This window comes from Hyalella azteca, unplaced genomic scaffold, assembly GCF_000764305.2.
Source record: "Hyalella azteca isolate HAZT.00-mixed unplaced genomic scaffold, Hazt_2.0.2 contig11774, whole genome shotgun sequence".
Lineage (NCBI taxonomy): Eukaryota > Metazoa > Arthropoda > Malacostraca > Amphipoda > Hyalellidae > Hyalella > Hyalella azteca.
Window position 1 is genome coordinate 15830 of NW_025941759.1, and position 18771 is coordinate 34600.

At 39.5% G+C, this 18771-nt stretch overlaps 2 protein-coding genes across 4 annotated transcripts in view; one reads left to right on the top strand and one right to left on the bottom strand.

The window, feature by feature from the left end:
* Positions 1-18771, top strand: part of LOC108680332 — a 29582-nt gene that overhangs the window by 3453 nt on the left and 7358 nt on the right. The window lies entirely within an intron of this gene.
* Positions 718-18101, bottom strand: LOC108680341 (filaggrin-2-like). 2 transcript variants are annotated; one of them, XM_047882995.1, is made up of 6 exons: positions 17846-18101; positions 13255-13351; positions 8326-8432; positions 2090-2218; positions 1680-1896; positions 718-1640 (listed from the first exon to the last, which is right to left on the bottom strand). In XM_047882995.1, exons 1-6 carry the CDS (start codon positions 17927-17929, stop codon positions 1228-1230), a joined length of 1047 nt encoding a protein of 348 aa, XP_047738951.1. In that variant the 5' UTR covers positions 17930-18101; the 3' UTR covers positions 718-1227. The 2 variants fall into 2 exon arrangements, with proteins under 2 accessions (XP_047738951.1, XP_018024632.1); XM_018169143.2 differs by having other exon boundaries at positions 718-1896.

An 18771-nucleotide genomic window follows, 5' to 3' on the forward strand; every position in this document is an offset into this window, starting at 1 on the left:
TATGGCCTTATTTTCTGTGCACGTAGCAGCATAAGTACGCGCAGCGACCGATTTCCCGTCAGTGATTTATTGGTTTAGCTTGAAAAGTCGTCAGTGATTGACTGGCAGAGTACCGAACTCTTAAATAATTTTTTTACTCTTAAATAAATTTTTGACAGTCGGCGCCTGCCGCATCCACTTTGTTGAGCTTTGACAGCTCTGACCTAGAAGTAATATCATCCTCCATGTGCTCAGGCTTTTTATTAAACTATCTGAAAATGACACAAAATTATTGTGATGCCAAATAGCACAGAATTATTGTAATGCCAAAATGCAAAAGAACTTCAAGTCATCGTAGAAAATTTTTGAATATTTCTTTATATCTTCAGCTTGAGCTTGATTGATCTAAGGAAGTACAGGTACTTTGCCGATAAACGTGACCTCAAACATGCTTCGTGGTAAGTCATTTCTAAATTGTGTTAAAGCTGTTTGGCAGGGATTTTGTTTACGTTGGGGAAAAAATGCTAGGCAAGATGACTCGATAATAATTTATGGATGACAAATATTCATGTTATAAATAATTTATAGATGATGCTAATGCTATATACATACAGGAAAAATTTTTAAACAACATACAGAACACCAGCTTTTACGGTAACGAAATTAATTAATAAATCTACTGCATAATTCTAATTTTTTTATATTTGAGTTGAATCTCTAGTTTTTAACAGAATTTTTTGGGGAACGCTTTTTATTATTATCGCTTAATTTTATTAATTATTTTTGGCGTCAATAGCATCTATCTGAAACGTTTTTGAGGTTACTAAATTATTCGCACAGACGATTCTCTGTATTAAAACCGAAATAGTTCAGAAAAAAAATGTTTTGCTGCCTTTTGAACTGTTGAATACTTTTCCCGTTTCTAGTAATTCTCCATTCATTTGAAATGGATTTTAACGTTATGTGAGCAAGCAGACGTTTCTAAAATGACATTATCCTTCATGTTTTCCTCAGCCAATATTGACGTATTCCGGTATTTATTGCTGTCGAATGTTATACGTAATTAAATCCTTGTTAATCGTTGACGCGAGATAATCTTGATCAATCGAGAGATTGCAGATTTATAAGCAACCTCATCGCCTTATTCAAGAGACTGCGCTACAGGCTGCCCTACTTTGAAGTTTACATCCTACCAGCCTAAATAGCCGCAAAACGCATTTTGCCTAAGCCTGCCCCGACATATGGACGCTACCATAAGTGCAGAGGGTGCTGCGAGAAACCAACAAAGCGCGAGTAATGATGACCTCCGTATCCGTGATGCTTCACGGGTGCCGGCAAACTGTGGACCGAGTGAGAAGACCCAAAGCTGCTCAGGTCATCGAATGGGTCAGAGTGTTGGTGGTGGAAGTCATTAGAAGAACTGTAGCCATCGTGATCCTCCTCCCTGTTGGGATGCTCAGAATGGCTGTCATGGTGGGAACTTCCTGAATGCCCGAACGCTTTATCGTTTCCGAAGTCATAATCGTAATCGTCAAACCCTCCGAAATCGTCTTCCTTTTGATCGTTTTCTTTGTTCTTATCACTGTCGATACCTTCTCCGTGGTGGTCTTCATGGTGACCGCTACCTCCTCCTCCGTATCCGCTATGACCATGTCCTTTCCTGCCATGTCCATGTCCTTTCCTGCCATGTCCATGACCACCGCCATGTCCATGACCATGTCCGAAACCTGACTTGCCGGAGCCGTCGTGAGGGTGATAGACGGGCGGAGGCTCCTTGAGGCTGTGGCCGAGTTGGATGACGATGCCGCAGGAAAGTCGTCCTCCGGCGTTGCCCGTCCTCAAGCTCTCGTCATCACCTCCACGACCCAGGTCGTCGGGCTTCTTGTGCACAACGAAGCTTCGCTTGCCAATGTAGGTCTGCAAATAGTAGAAACAAAATTAAAAAGTTTAACTCAGATCTACTTTTCGGTACAGATTTTTACGGTTGTGTAAATTATCTGGAATAAGTAAAATCAACGAAATTTATAAGTTCAATAAACCGTATTATCGTGTCTATGAAATATTGACTATATTTGAGCAGAGATCAAGAAGTATAAAAGTGTGGGTCTACCTTGTCATGAGGATGCAGCGAGATGTGACCATCAAAGATGCTGATCTTGGCAACGCCGTTCTTGTCGGCGTAGACGTTACCGAGATCTCCAGCATGTCGATGAAGGTCTTTGGGCCCGGCGTGAACTTTCTGCCACAAACACATGCGTACGATTTAATTTAAAGACAATTTTGAATACACTAAGGAACTTATAAGAGAATTCATGATTATTTTAGACATTTTAATCCTAATTTGCTCGATACAATTGTTGTCAATCGGATGACTATATTTCACGTGTGCCTCCCAGAGTGCCTCCCGCGAGTAACTGCTTCAGGTTGTGGTGTAGACGGTTGGTTATATTGTGTTGTGCACTACTAGAATTTTTTTTATACGGCCGGTCAGATCGGTCACGTTGAATTGTATACGGCTAGTTAGGTTGTGTTTCATACGGCTGGTCAGGTTGTGTTTCATACGGCTGGTCAGGTTGTGTTGCGTACGGCTGGTCAGGTTGTGTTTCATACGGCTGGAGCTGGTCAGGTTGTGTTGCGTACTGCTGGTCAGATTGTGTTGCATACGGCTGGTCAGGTTGTGTTTTATACGGCTGGTCAAGCTGCATTCCTAGAATGCGTTTGACATAAAATTGTTTTGAAGAACTGTCCCCTGTCTTCAATTATCGCAATTATCAATTAGTATTATTGTTATAATTAATTATTTCCATACCGGCGTGTGGGAGTTCTTCAACAGACAACTCTTATCTGACATCATACAACTATTTTCAACAAAATTATGTTCATTTTTGATAGGTTGTGACAACGACGGTATATGAGTAACGGTGCTAACTAGCTATGAAGTATAATATAAATCGATGATATTTACCGTCCTAAGAATATTCAAATAATGATCATAAGATTGTCTTTAAGATACAGTTATCTATCAAAAACATCATATTCTGTGAGAGGCCAAACTTCTCGTTCCAATATTCCTCCGTACTGTTAGCTTTAAATGAATTAAAATATATTCGACGGCATCATGTGCTCATTCCTGAGCCAAAAGTTAAAAAAAAGCCCATCCGGTGAACAAAACTAACTCCCATCAGTCAAGCTACTTCACTCGGTGCACACTCTTCCCACTTCGTAAACACTCTCATGTTGTACAAACAAAAACTTGTTAGTCTCGCGCTCCCGCTTCACGGCTATCATGCATGTAGGAAGGAGATAGCCTCTTGGCACCACTATAATGTTCAAGTCTTCCGTCACTTTGAAGGTGCACGATTAGAATAAACTTTGCCGATGCGACTTGGTCACTGCCACACAAACTTGTCTGTGGCTTCGGTCGCAGCATTTACAGCTGCCAACATCTCCCTGCTGGGACGCTCAGGAAATGTTTTCAATAACAGAAATGATTATTTGTTGTCGAAATCTGAAAATCTCTCGTTACCTCCGAGCATGCGGTGCCCTTTTGATGCGCTTCATTAAAAAAAATTTTATGTCGCAAATTTCCGTATTTCTAAGATTATGCATGTACGAGAATCACAAGATAAGAAAAAGTTATTGACACTTATCCGTAAAATAAATTCTTAATAAGTAAAGAACTACATTCAATGGAGTTTCCCATAGCTCCCATGAATATTTCTAACAAAACGTGGTGATGTGGGCCACGAGCAGCAGCACGCCAATACGTGTAGCTCAGACCGTCGTGGATGTATGTTGATTAGTGGAAGCTTCTCGTATCAAAGAAATTTTATTATAGTTTATAATAAATAAGAATTATCCATTGTTGAATGATCAGTTTATTATGACTATTTCTATTTCACGTTAGGGTCCCCATCGCTATTGTAAGTTTTGTATCGTGTGGTGTCACATCTTTATTATTGTGTTCTGGATAGTGGTTGTAACAGTGAAGGCTCCTCAATGATGGAGGGAATTATTACTAAGGGCCTCAAAGTGGGACTGATAACGCCAATTCACAAAAAAGGTCCAAGGGACAGACCCCAAAATTACAGACCTGTGACCTAAATTACAGACCTGTGACCTAAATTACAGACCTATGTGGCTGAACTGTATAATAACGGACAACATGGTTTCCGTCGAAATCGTTTCTGTTTGTCACAGTTACTGAAGCACCATCACCGCCTTGTGGCCTACTGGAGGCGGGAGCTGGCGTGGACGTAGTATACCTAGACTTTGCCGAAGCTTTTTACAAAGTTGACCATGGGGTGATCTTTTGAAAGCTGAGGCTGTTGGGGGTAGGAGGAAGCCTGTTGGGGTGGATACACAACTTCCTTACAAATAGAGTACAATTAGCCGTTGCAATTGGAAATTCGAAATCGAGAAAAACGAAGGTGAAAAGCGAAGTGCCACAGGGCTCGGTTTTTGGACCGACATCGACTCGGAGCTTACACACGCATCCACATCGTCATTTGTGGACGATAGAAGAGTGCTGATGAGGATCACAGATGACATAGACTGCTAGAGGTTTCAAGATGACTTAGCGACAATATACGATTGGGCCCAAGTGAATAATATGCAATTCAATGGCCTCAAGTTCGAAGTAATGAGATATAGAGTCTGCACAGAGATCACCGGGATGCCACAGTACTTCTTGGTATCGGATGGCACAGAAATTAAGGAGAAGCAATTTGTTTGAGATCTCGGAGTGTTGATGCATGAATACCGAAGATGTGGTTCCGTGATCACATTGAGGAAACAGTTGTGCGAGGCAGACAACGGATGGGGTGGATCTGGTGGACATTTCGAACGAGAGAAGCAGCACCAATGATTACACTCTTCAGAGCCCTCGTGCTCCCCAATCTTGAGTACTGCTGCCAGCTTTGGTCGCCACTCAAGGCGGGCGCCTCGCGGAAACTGGAGTCAGCCCAGCGTACCTTCACGTCCAAGATCAGCGATATTAGGGAGCTGCGGCTGAACTACTGGGGTAGGTTGAAACACCTGGGACTGTATTCACTACAAAGGAGAAGAGAGAGATATATCATACTGTACACTTGGAAGATGATTACCGGACTGGGTCCCAACTTTGAAAGTGAGACCTCCAAAATAGTGACATATTACAACGAAAGGAGGGGGAGGCTGCGCAGGATTCCCCCCTTTTAATAACCGAGCCGCAGACAGAGTACGGACTCTTCGTAGGGATCACTGTCCGAGGTAGGACCGAGGCTGTTTAATGACTTGTCAAAAGGGCTGAGAGGATGATGGTTCACCCCTGCGGCATTCAAGAGACGACTGGATAAGTTTTTGAGAAAGATTCCGGATCGTCCAGTTCAAGCAACAGCATCTTGCATCAGCTGGCTCAGAGGAGAGCAGATAAACGGAGCACGTTCAACGTTACTCCCGCGACCCGAGGATGGAGCGACTTGCCTATCAACGACTTGGAGTTGGAGAAGGTGGACGACGAAGGCGGCGCATCAGCGTGACCGTGGACTGAGAAGTCCTAAACTCATCATACGGTCATAAGGTTACTTTGATTTTACTTGCCTCGGGGTGGGAGCATAATTAATTAATTAACATAACTAATAAGGATTGTCGAACGATCTTACCAGGTAACTGACATAACCCACGACGAATGTAATCGATAGCGTTAGAGAATGCATGCCTCCAGAGTAAGCTTATAGATGCCGCTTGTGTCTGCAAACTTATCAAGTACAGATGTTTCTATTTTAATTTGCGGCTTACTAGAACAGAAAAGAAGAATAAACCCTCGTTCATTTCGTTAACTCCAATGGTTATACCCGAATTTGTGAAACTACTTGGGCAGTCATTCTATGTCAAAATTGAACCCAACTTCATGAAGTCTTTATTTACATTTTATAGCAATAACATGTGTTTAGAATGTTTAGTACAGTTCGCGTCTGTCGTTTTTATAACGTTATATAACATGTATTCAACGCAATTCAATTCAAGTCTATTGTTGAGTGATGATATTGACGTCACGCATATTTACTTCACTTGTCTTTGTGTGGAAATGAAAATTTTCGCCCCCTTTTTTGATAAATCAATAAATTTGTGTTGAGTGAGCTAATGCATGAGAACTGCCACCAGTGCAACTGTCATCGGTTGTTTACACTGTGGATAGATAGGACGCGTCTGCCTGGGTGGCGAAAATCAATTGCATGTAGAAAGAATTCATTAATGACCATTCAGTGGCAAGATAATGCGATTTTTTCTATTTTCAGTCCATGCCAAAATAATTTTCTCTACCGTTCTATTGATAAAAATTGGGGTTATTTAATAAATGTATTGAACACTTTAATGTAGTAATACTAATGATGCTCGATAGACATTTGAACATGTAGTTTACTGTAGCTGGTTTTCCTGATTCACTGATTATTTTTAATTATGAGCGGCTAGAGTTCAAAACATTTGCCTCTCTTTACTTTGTACTAACTGGAAACTGTCCAATCTGATGATATTGATTTGAATCCCATGCTGACAAATATCAATACTGCACAGACTACTGACTCTGCTGCTCTGCCAAGACTAGTAGCATATCTAATGATGCTGAGCAAACAGCTCTCGAGGTGTAGTGGGCGACAGGACGAACGTAATGAGCTGTGCTGAGCCCAGCGGTTGTGAGAGTAAACATCATTGACGTTCTGAGAGCCTCTGTAATATACCTGAGCGTATAGCTCAACTTGAGAGCCCCTTGTAATATATCTGTGCGCATGACTCGCTCTCCATCATCGTACTTATGCACAGGCCAACGCGACGCTCATTTCTTATGCATCTTCTCATGCCACGATGCATTTCCCGCGAAGACGTTTATGAATGAGGCGACACTTTTTATCGCTTGGCACGACAGCTTCATGCCTCGCACAACCAATCTTGTTCAAATTTACGCGGCCTCGCGCTTCATGTTTTGTGCGGACTGCGGTGCTGCCACTGACGACTAAATATTGCACTGATCGAGACGATACCGCCACGATTCTAGCCGCAATTTATTGCGACTTATTAGCGATGAAGGAGAGATTTGTATCTCTTGACAGTTTTATGTGTGGAGATAATTTTTCAGGCACTTCTCAGGGCCGGTTGAGTTATGGCGCGTCGTGAAGAGTAACAGAGCTGAACATTATTATCATAATTCATATGCATTATTAGCTTTTCCCAGTCAATTTGTGAGACTTGCCATTTTTAAAGGAACTAATTAATTTTTCTTACAAAAATTGTGTACATTTAAAGTTTGCGATGAACATCGTAATTTGTGTCAATAAATAAATCATATTTACCCGTGTCGTTGTCAAGTGTTTCATCGTAAGAATGCTCTTAAAAGGTTGTTGTATCGTTACTCACTCTAATATAGATTCCTGTACAGTATAATTTGATCTAAAATAATTTTATCTTGCATTGGCATGCATCAGGATTCTGTCCACTATTTACTGATGATGGGAGAGAGAGAACGTATTAAGCCTCTACTAACCGTTCGCAGAGTATTAGAGTGAGAGAGCGTATTAAACCTCCACTTATTATTTACAGAGTAAAGGAAGGAGAAAGCGCATTATGCCTCCATTTACTCTTTACAGAGAATGAGAGTGAGAGAGCGTATTAAGCCTCCACTTCTGTTTAAAGAGTAAGGGAGCGAGAAAGCGTGTTAAGACTCCACTTCTGTTTAAAGAGTAAGGGAGCGAGAGAGCGTGTAAAGCCTCCACTTCTGTTTAAAGAGTAAGAGAGCGAGAGAGCGTGTTAAGCCTCCACTTCTGTTTGAAGAGTAAGTGAGTGAGAGAGCGTGTTAAGCCTCCACTTCTGTTTAAAGAGTAAGTGAGTGAGAGAGGTGTTAAGCCTCCACTTCTGTTTAAAGAGTAAGTGAGTGAGCGAGCGTGTTAAGCCTTCGCTTACCGCCTATAAAATATATAGAAGTGAGAGAGCGTATTGTGTCATCGCGCGCGGTTAGATCTTTTTTCCAACGCCGCAAGCAAGTGGTCGCAATGCTGCGGTAAATTACGATCCTGCAATAGCGCTGCAAATTCATTAATTCCATTAGCGTGATTGTCTTAAAGAGAAGAATTTCAGTAAAAGCTCGCGAACAAACAGATTAAACTGCGTCTGCTAAGTTGATGCAAAAGATTGCCGTAAGAAAATAAACTTCCGCCTTTAATTTTGCCGTCTTGTCAGTCTATCCTGCCTTGGTTTTGACATTATTTTATCTTAAGTTCTCGAACAATTGTTTATATTATTGTTCCATGTTTTGCATGTAAAATAACACGGTTCTGAAATCTTCATACAAATGTAGCATACAGAATCGTTTACCTTGAGGGGGTTGAAGTGTTCGCCGGCGTCCATACATTTGTTGCCCAGCAGTCCCTTCTCGTGTACGTGGAAGCCGTGCAGCCCTGGCTTCATGTTGTGGATGACGCCTGCGCACAACATGCATTGTCATCTCCAGTTGCACGCATAAAATGCTAGATTTTTCATTGAACTAATTTCCAGCAAAATGTCTTTGAAAAAAAAATTAATATTTTTGACAACTTCATGTGCAGTTGGGAATTATACATGAACACAAATATTTACAAATTATACTTGAGCACTTTGCCGTTTGATTATATCGCAACCTTGACCTCGAGTGCTAACGTGTCATTTGCCGCCGCATTGCGGTTTAGTTTAAAATTTACGGAAGAGTTCAATACATCAAAATTGAGGTCAACGTGACATTTTCGATGAGTCACTTTCATCCAAGTCGTTAGTTCTATCCATCATTATACGCAGTGGCCGTCAAGTTCATGGTAATTCTAATAGAAAATAACTTTCCACGTATTATCTTTCTCGATGTTCTGAATAACTGCTTCCAATTTATGAGGTTGAATTTAGCGCATGAAAAAGATGAGGGTCTCTCAACATGAAGATATTGGCAATGAACTAAATACAATGCCGTGGATTAGAAGGATCCAATGCCGTGGATCACTACGAACATGATTTTCGTATTCAAGTTTTCATTCTCCGTATTGAAAGTTGACCCTGAACTTCCTGAATTATGTTCTGAGTGTATATTAAATATCATTATGTGTGAATAATGCTTATCGTTATATGCGGAGATTATTCTTCATAAATATGTGAAGATTGTGCTTATCTAGTGCAATGATACTATTTCTTCACAATTAAACTTGGTGATGAACTTATCACCGCACCACTATCAGACCTTAAACGAGCGTCGAATAATTGCAACTTCGTAGAATAACTAATCTTCAACATATTAGAATCCCAGACCCGTGTAATTGAGCTGTCAAAAATGTAATGTAAATCACGCGAGCTAATAAATATTTTATGTAATCACGTAAGCTGATAAATCCCGCGACGGAATGCAGCCTTCGAGTTCGCGTGTCACGCATTCGCCAATATTTCCTTCAGAGACGCCATTTATCGCGAGCAGGAACCGGAAGAACGCGAATATCTTCGACGTATAGATACAAGAGTCTACTCACGAACACCGGAACTCTGAGGCCAGCGAGTTTCACATTTAAAATATTATCCTACATTTTTGCAGTGCCAGCAACGAAATATATAATAAGACCCTTAAATCAAATTAATTACAGCAAATTCACACGAATGGTTCACAGACAGTATTATTTGAAGAAAGAGAGTGGCTGAAGAGTTAAGATTGGATTTAGAAGTTATAAACGGCCGTGTTTCTCGTAATTACTAGGTGTAAATATGTATTATGTAGGTTTGGGTAAACAATATGAAGGTTCGATATGTTTATTGATGGATTAAAGAATAACGGTGCCGACTAACGCTCCTTGCAGTTTTCACACCACCATGACATGCTAGTACATGACGTTAGAGCAAGACTGGCTAATGTTGCCCGCTGGCGCACTCTAAAGAGAATTCACTACTTTTGAATGATCCTATTAGAACATATAAGTATTTATGTCGTCAACTGAATTTTTGTCATCAAGATCGTAGACGAATATTTTTCATGCTTGAAAATTGATAATATTTGCGATTTATTATCGGAAAAAACTTAATGTGAGGAACTTGCTTTATTAGAATTATTAAGGTAAAATGAATAATAGTGAACATCGAAGAAAATAGTTGAATTTTAGCTAACAAGGTTACATGAAGCTACAAAAATGGTGTTCAGCGAGTTTGGGGATTTTTTTAAAGTTGACAATTATAATTGACGTTCACAAGAAATGATAGTGCGAGTTATGAATTCGAACCACTACTTATATATAACATCGCTAAGCTACGCCATTTTTACAACACTTCTCTTTAATTTCACTTCTTGTTGTTTGTTTGTCTGTCTGCTACAAATCTTATAATCGATTTTTGACGCACTTCTACCTGTCCAATCGATCTGAAATTTTGCACACTTGCGTAAAGTCGGAGACAATGCATGTATCAATTGACAGAAAAAATAAAATCAAAAAATTATTATTTTTTTATATTTCATACTAAAATTAGAAATTCATTGTACATGTGTAACACCGGAGACACTGGATTCTTTAGAAGTGTTGTCTTTAAATCAAAATAATTAAAAATTTTCAAAATTATTTTTTCTGTCAATTGATACATGCATTGTTTCCGACTTCACGCATGTGTGCAAAATTTCAGATCGATTGGACAGGTAGAAGTGCGATAAATATCGATTATAAGTTATGTAGCAGACATAATTTTTTTCATTTTTTATTATATTTTTTTTTTGAATTTTCAAAATTATTTATTCTGTCAACTGATTCATGCATTGTCTTCGACTTTACGCAAGTGTGCAAAATTTCAGATCGATTGGAGAGGTAGAAGTGCGTTAAAAATCGATAATAAGATTTTTAGCAGACAGGCACACAAACAAGAAGTGAAGTTTAACAGAAGTGTTGTAAAAATTACTTTTTAAAGACAACACTTCTGAATGTAATTTTTAAACACATATTATTTCATTCGTTGATAGGTTTGACTACTTGGTAAATTAAACACTTGATACTTTTTGTAATACGTTGATTTCTTCGAAAAATCCCTTGTTTGTTATGGTTTAGACTTGTGGAACTCAACTTTTCGTTTATGTATCGGGCGATGCACTTGAACAACATTTCGTTATTTATGCTACTAAGCTAGCGAGTTATCTATGTGGATTCGGAAAAGAAATATTCTGTAACAAATTGATACAATTCATGCACTATCAACGCCACGAGCTGCCGTGACTCAAAGTGCTTTTGAATGTACATATTATCAACCTTGACATGTTCGTTTCTCCCCGAGTGAATGGCCGCCTGGTCCAACACGGTGTTGTGGTTCTGTTTTAATTTTCCAGCGCAATTCGTGTGACTCAATTTCATAGACTGTGTCGAACTCAGTTCTACACGTGTCAATGTCACACATCGCTGCTGCCGGCGCAGCTCGGGAGAAGAAACGTTTGGGGTCTGTTGTCAGACTATTTTGTGGACAATGCTTTCGGTGTTGGCCAATAATGTTGAATCATCAGTGTAACTATTGCATAACGGAATATTAGTGATAAGATATTTGTGGTCTCGCAATCAATGTGAAGTTAATGAGTTCGTACGCACACTTGGTGCCATATGGCGTCTATAAATGGGAAGTACGTATAACGCATGCATGGAACTTGCATTTTATTGTTACCAGATCGCTTTATATTAAAATGGCTTTGCTTGCAATAGAATTGCTCTTTCCAGCGTACATATGAAGTTCCGTTGACAGACGTGCATGACAAGCAGAAAGTTGACCTGCAGCCATGCACGGAAAAAACTTGATGTGAGGAACTTGCTTCATTATGATTGATAAGGTAAAATGGACAAGCAGAGCAGGATCTAGTTAAAGAGAGCTACGCAGTTACGCAAGGTTATGCAGCAGGTGATAATTTTGTTTGTGTATATTAACAGATTTTTCCTGATCAGGACGCGTGATCCTTGAGTATTCAGCAACAGTAAAAGATATTTTCAATTTCAACTAAAATAAAATCCCATGTGAAGGTTTCTTAATGAATAATTTCTTGGCACAACATATGCATAGTATGACGAAACGAATAAACTGACTCATCAATCATGCCATTTACTCATTTGGTTACTCGGCCGTTACTCACGCTCATGGGCCAAGGCCGCCAATTTCTGTCGAATTATCCTGCATGTGTTCTCCTATAACATCAAATGTGGTGACGATGTGAGTCAACGCTCATCAAAATACGTTGAATCTTGAGCCGCAGTCTGCATAGAAGGTAATTTTTTCACAGGTCAATGTAAGATTTTCGTGGGTGGCCGCCTTCTCTTGCACCTTAGTTAAGACTAGCGATGTTCATGTTTGTTCTCCATGTTATCTGATATTTTCAAATGTGACCGGAAGCATTAATCAACGTTTGAAGATTTTTTTAAATAAAAAAAATTAACTAGAACAGTTCTTCTCCTCTTAAAGATTTAATTTGTAAAAGAAATCAGCAAATGACCAGGAGAATAACGTTACCCGCGTCTAGAACCTCGATAGCTCCACTCCGCGCCGAATATTGGACTCTGTGAGAGCGAGCCAATTACCTTGCTGCACGGTGGGCTGGTTGAGATTTGGTAGAGACGGGCCAAGTGAAGTGAAACCATTTCTTTTGCTTTACGTATTGTCAGTTGCATGGTGTCTATTGGATACAATCAAAGCATCGTTGACGCTCCGAGTATGAACGCCTTCAAAAACAGACTAGACGAAGCTATGCAGGAGCATATGTTCAGTCTTAAAATGCCTAGCAAATTACGGACCAGGCAATAAGTCCAGCAGCTATCTCAATCAATCGTCAGCTATGGAAAGATCGGGTTCCAAAGGCCGGATCCCTTGTGAATCAAGTCACGAAAAGTTCAAGAATCGGCAACAGGCCATGGGCCTATTTCTTCAGTGCCGACACTTCTATTCTATTTTATTCTAAAGTCGTTTGTCTGAGTGTGAAATTTTGAATGACGACATCCGCGCGATGCAGTTTCGCTAGTAGCAAGCGGACTGCCTTGTGTTTGACACCAGAGTTTTCGTTATGTTTTCAGGTGTAAATACATATAGTAAATCTCGTGAGGATATTTTTGAAAATAATGTTGTTATCTGTGTTTTTCTCTGGGTTAGCAAAGATTAACTCACTTCCCAGTCACAATTTTTTTATGTTTTATGTTCATTTTTAGCTGCTTTCAGGCACTTATTTATCGCGATTCATAATCCCAATAATAATAGATATAACTATATTTCATAATAAAAATTTTTTCCACATACCTTCAATAAAGACTCCTCCATCTTTTTTGTAGAGAGCAAGTTTTCCGAAGACCTTTTCATCAATGCCGGGGACCATCTCAACCAGTGCGTCCGGTTTCTGGAACAAAAAGCATTTATGCTTCATAGATACGCTGCATTCACGCCCGCTTGTGCGGCGCAAAGTACATGGATGTTTATACGATAATTCTCTTTGGCCAAAGTGATATTCATTGCTTGAGTTCAGCAAGTTACGTTGATTTCGGAGGTCCTCGAAATGAGTCACCTGGAATTGGGTCTCACTGATTTGACGTAACCAAGCAGTGCATGTGAGGAGTATGTCTGTCTGTGAAAATAGCTCACCTATTCCTATACAATTAATTCATTTTAAATTGTATAGCTAGGAGATCATTTGACGTTTGTCTCTAAACTAAATTATTGCTCTATTAATTTTTTTACTGTCAATGATTGTCCGAATAAGTTTTAAAATCTTCGAAAGTGAAACCACTTTCGAAGTTTTGTTTCCTCACTGCATGCTAATAGAAAGCTTGTGAAATATCGCGACTGCAAACTATAGAGGACAAATTTAAATTCTAAATAAATAATTAAAGAATATAATTCAAAAATGCCAGCCGACAGTTTCTGAAGAAAAACTGCAGGTCTAAAAAGTCCCTATATAATTGCTTGATCAAGCGCAGAAGAAAGCCTGTCATTGGGGCCATCACTGTCCACTGGCACAGTAGAATCCGTTATTGGAAACATTGAGCATGTAAAATAATGTCATACATTTATGAACATTGCTAACTCTGTGCCACAACAATACCTATCAATCAATTTCGAGCATTATTTTGATAAATTTCTCGCTGCCTCATTCATCGACCGTCCCCCAACCTCCTCGGCGGTATTTGAGATTACGCCACGAGTAAAATTGAAGATTTAATTCCTGGTTTATGTGGTTATATTTTTACGCATCTTAAATACTTGTAATAAGCTAGAATTTTACATCGAGTTTAAAGGGAAATCTTCGTTATATTGTCAAAGAAAATAATCTACTACTACTTGACGGGGAAAGATGAGGCGCAGCATTTCATTACAAACGAGAGGCATGAAATGATTCTATACGGAATTCCTCACTTATTTACAAGATTTAATTAAAGCAAATGCCCATTCATCCTATTTTTTTGGTTATAGTTTTGGCTTAAAGCAGCGCAAGGTATTCTCGTGCTGGGACCGTCGAGCATGACGCGTCGCGGAGCAGCGGTGACCTGCACTCTCACTTGCACCGCCTACCCAGCAAGAACAAAGTCTGCTGAGGTTCACCTTATGCTTTAATTACTTTAATTAAGTGCAAATACTGTCTCAAGTTCCCTAATAATAATTATTCAAGTGATTATTATCATTATTAGATAGTAATTATTCATGCTATCTCAAGTTCACTAATAAGATAGTTCCTCTACTGAATGACTTCGTTACTACACTCGCCCTACCACAACAGGACTAATGTCAAGTATTTGATTCAAATTTCATAAAAACAATTTAAACTTTGTGAAAATATTAAAGTTTTTACTGTTTTCACTATCTCTCATTTATTTTTGCTATATTAAATCAAGATTTTTTTTAGTTTGCCTACGAAAATGTCGCTGATAATTTGCGCGTGCTCTGCGATACCTAAACAACAAAGGCGCTGTGGCGAGATCACGTCTTGAACGGTCGAGCGAAAAAATTAAGATTAATTGAAAATGACCGAGGACTTGCTGTTTTAATTCTTTTGTTTCAGTAGGATTAAATTTTCTTATTTATCAACAAAGTCAGCCATTCATTTAATCTAGAACACTCTTGTCATTGCCCGTGGAACTCGAAGAACAGGCGCATGCCGCTGTCGCGAGATCATCGCGCCTGCAATCTCTGCTCGTAATTTGTTGAGCAAATAAGTCTGCCTCGTAATACGGCTGATCAGGCCGTCTCATAGCTGCCACATGGCAAACGTCGCAAGCTTTTTATGGCATAGTTTGTTTAAGTCGCTCGGTATCGTTGGTGCACCTAACGTTATGGCCCCTTAACGTCAGACTTGAGTCTACTCTGCAGCCTGCCAATTCTACTCTTCTCTACTCTGCATCGATGCTGCTCTGGACATTACTTTACAACACGTTAGTACCCTGCTCTGCACACTACCGTACTATGCACCATGTTAGCACCCTGATCTGCACACTGCCGTACTATGCACCATGTTAGCACCCTGCTCTGCACACTGCCGTACTATGCACTGCTTTAGTACCCTGCTCTGTACACTACCGTACTATGCACTGCGTTAGTACCCTGCTCGATATCGTGCACTACGGGAGCCTTGACACACGGCAATAAAATGCCGCTGACTGCACGCTTGTCCCGGCAGGTAATCATGTTAATTTCTAGCGCTTCTACGTATACTGTAACTTATGTGAACTACAGCTATTGGTAATTTCTAGCGCTGCTACGTTTACTGTAAGTTATGTGAACTACAGCCTGTGTTATGTCCGAACTGCTACTCCTGCACAATACTTCTCTTGAATTCTTGACCAAAATGACCAAATGGGACAGAAGTTCAAAGAGTAATACAAGGGAAGATAATCCGCACGGCTACCGGCTCTTCATCAACATTCATACTATTGTGCGTGCCATGCATGGGAACCTATAAATAATAAGAACAGTCAATAGTCGAATAATTATAGGGAACGCCAGTGGTCATTGAGACCTCGGGCAGTACGTGGAGGTCCCAATTCTTGCTTCATCACAGCTCAGGCAGATGAAGCGTGACGAAAAAGAATCAAATTAATTCTCGTGATCATATAGAGACTGCATCTTGAGTAAAAATAGGGTTAATGAAATTAAGTTCATTCCTTCGTTGGTTTCTCTTCATTATTGCATGAATTACTAAATAGTGTTGTCTGGTTAATATTTTTGGAGGACGATCTGCTCGTTCACGAACTTTTCATGGATGGACAAATCTTTAAAAAATATAACTCAGTACTCACTGCAGTGTGTGACAGAGAGCGCATTTTCTAGTCGACGAAAACGTGGTCACGAACGGACATGACGAGCACAATAGCGCCTTTTTTCCATAAATGAGAAAATGCGCTAAAAAGGAGGCACAGTCTGATTGTCTGTTGCGAGTATCGAAGCATTCACTTATTACAACTTAAATTCAAAATTTTCTACTCAGTTCCTACATGCAAATCTTGAAAACAACCGAACTTATACGCAGAAAATGCCGAACACGCAGAAAATGGCGAACAAAATTAACAATGCCGTCTATCCGTTACCAGGAATAATGCAATTCATTGCATAATTCCTGCTTTTAAATCCATTTAAATTATTGTACACAAATGAAAGTAGTAGCTCTGCCTTCATAATTTGTAGCCTGCAGGCACGTGCTGTAAATGCAATTTCTGGAGCAAAGCAACAATGGCCGGAACGAAGTTCATGAATGTGCGTGATTTGTCCACGCTCAATTGTTACAAGCTAGCATCTTACATGTGAATGAGGATGAATTAGTGACGCTCTAATGTTACCCATCAACATCTTACGTGACCTTGCAACTGAATACTAATTCCGAAGGCTGTAGGCTCAGCAAAATTCGTACGTTGGGCTCTACCAACACTCGTTCGGCGTTAGACGCATATATTTTATCCGTGATACTCAACCAACACTCGTTCAGTGTCACATGGCCATTTTTGATTTTTATTCTGATCAGAATAATCAGGAATAAGCTTTCATCGTCAGTTAATAATTTGCATGGCAGTTTTAGGTTGTGCGCGCAGCCTTTGCCAAAATCAGTTGATATTCACTCTGTTTCTATCATCTTCCACGTGATCGACACCAAAACAACACGCTAAGAAGCTGATAATTTCTGATTCAGCAATATTGTAAATATTACACTTTTTCTTTCAGGCGCCCTTCATTAAGTTCCATCCTACACTTAAAAAATTCAGTCGAGTAATATGTGACGTCGAATTTTTGCTCTTTAGAATAGCCTATGCAGGTGATTGCCTAATCCACACTTCGTTATATACTATTGGCATCAGTGTAATACTTCCTTTCGTTCAGAATCTATTTAATAGCTTTTCAATCGCAAAAATATAAATCTATTGAATTTTTCAATTACGGTTTAGCAAGATCAAGCACACATTGCAAATATATTCAATCATTTCATAGGCAGTCCACGCATAGCTGACTATCAATTTCAATGAGTGGTCCTCCTACTTTTGGGTATAAAATTAAATAGGATAAATTTCTTAACGATACCTTACCGATGTAATCAAGTCTTAGAAATCTATTAATAACAGTTTGCGTATTGCTGAACGTTCTAAAGTTATTTACGTATCATCTGAAGTATCATGAAAGATGCAAGGTGATATCTCCCATGATTTCACGCTCTGGTTACAAGTGATGAACGCGTTTTACACCAGAGACCCTGAAGATGACTAGCCACTTTCTGGTGAGCAAGCGAGCGGAAACCTCGTGCAAGGAAGGGGTTTAGATATTGCCTTCTCTAACCTAAATAAAGTAATTATTATCATTTTACCGCTCTAAGGTCATTGCATGCTAGCTGTCATTAACTAATAAGTAGGAAACTTACGCCTTTTCCTGAACGGTGGCTGCGCGTCGATGTGATGAACACAATAAGCACCAGAAGTGCCGTAGTCCTGCCATCACCCGTCATCTCAGTATATGTGATCAGACCGCGTTATACTTTCTGGTATTATGCAAAGAAAAACCGCCTACTGTTGGATTATGCGCAATTGGATTATGCTTGTGAAATTATTGAGCTATTACTACAAAGGTTTTTATTGTGGCTCTTTCTAGTAATATTAGCACCACAACGAAATAATTACTGGAAATAAGAAACAATTTAGTTCGAGCTAGAAACTTCAATTTTGATTATCTTGACAAAATTCATAAAAGGCAATGAGAAGTAATTAATATTTGTCCTGGAAATGTTTGATTTATATTCTTGTTAGCAGTTTATTGTATACACCGGTTTTAGGTTTGATTTTATCGAAGCTTTTTTATATTTTTATTGTATACAAAGTACAAAATATCGGAAGAAAATCCTAATTGCTTCTGCACCGTTTCCTTGTCTCCTTGTCCGTATATTCGACCATTACGTCTGTTAAATATTGAATATTACGGAATATTCACGATGTTAACTTTATTTTTCTAAGATTAGATCATCTTGCTTGCCAGTGACCCCAAGATAATAATCGCGATTTTAACTTTGTTATGCAAAGTGACATCATCTTGATTGCCAGTGACTGTTAAGATAACTTCCGTGGAAAACTGTAGTTAGCTTCACTAATGCTTGGTTTCTGTCCGACCTTTTATCTGCTTTAACGTGAACAGTGTTTTTTAAGCTGTGACATGCGAACACTTTAGGGGTAAGACCCATTCTTAGTTAAGAGTTCTTTACATAGAAATGTTTGCGCAGAGCGTAAGAACTGACAATGAATTGAAACTGAAGACACGCCGCCCTACCGGTCCCATGCGCCCAGTCATAAAATTTGC

What these genes read in the sequence shown, in the direction of transcription:
- LOC108680341 (XM_018169143.2), bottom strand. Translation starts at nt 17,929, where the DNA reads ATGACGGGTGATGGCAGGACTACGGCACTTCTGGTGCTTATTGTGTTC. An exon ending in GCCACCGTTCAGGAAAAGGC is followed by an intron (nt 13,352 to 17,845) that starts GTAAGTTTCCTA and finishes TTTTTGTTCCAG; the next exon opens with AAACCGGACGCACTGGTTGA. An exon ending in CGCTGCATCCTCATGACAAG is followed by an intron (nt 1,897 to 2,089) that starts GTAGACCCACAC and finishes TACTATTTGCAG; the next exon opens with ACCTACATTGGCAAGCGAAG.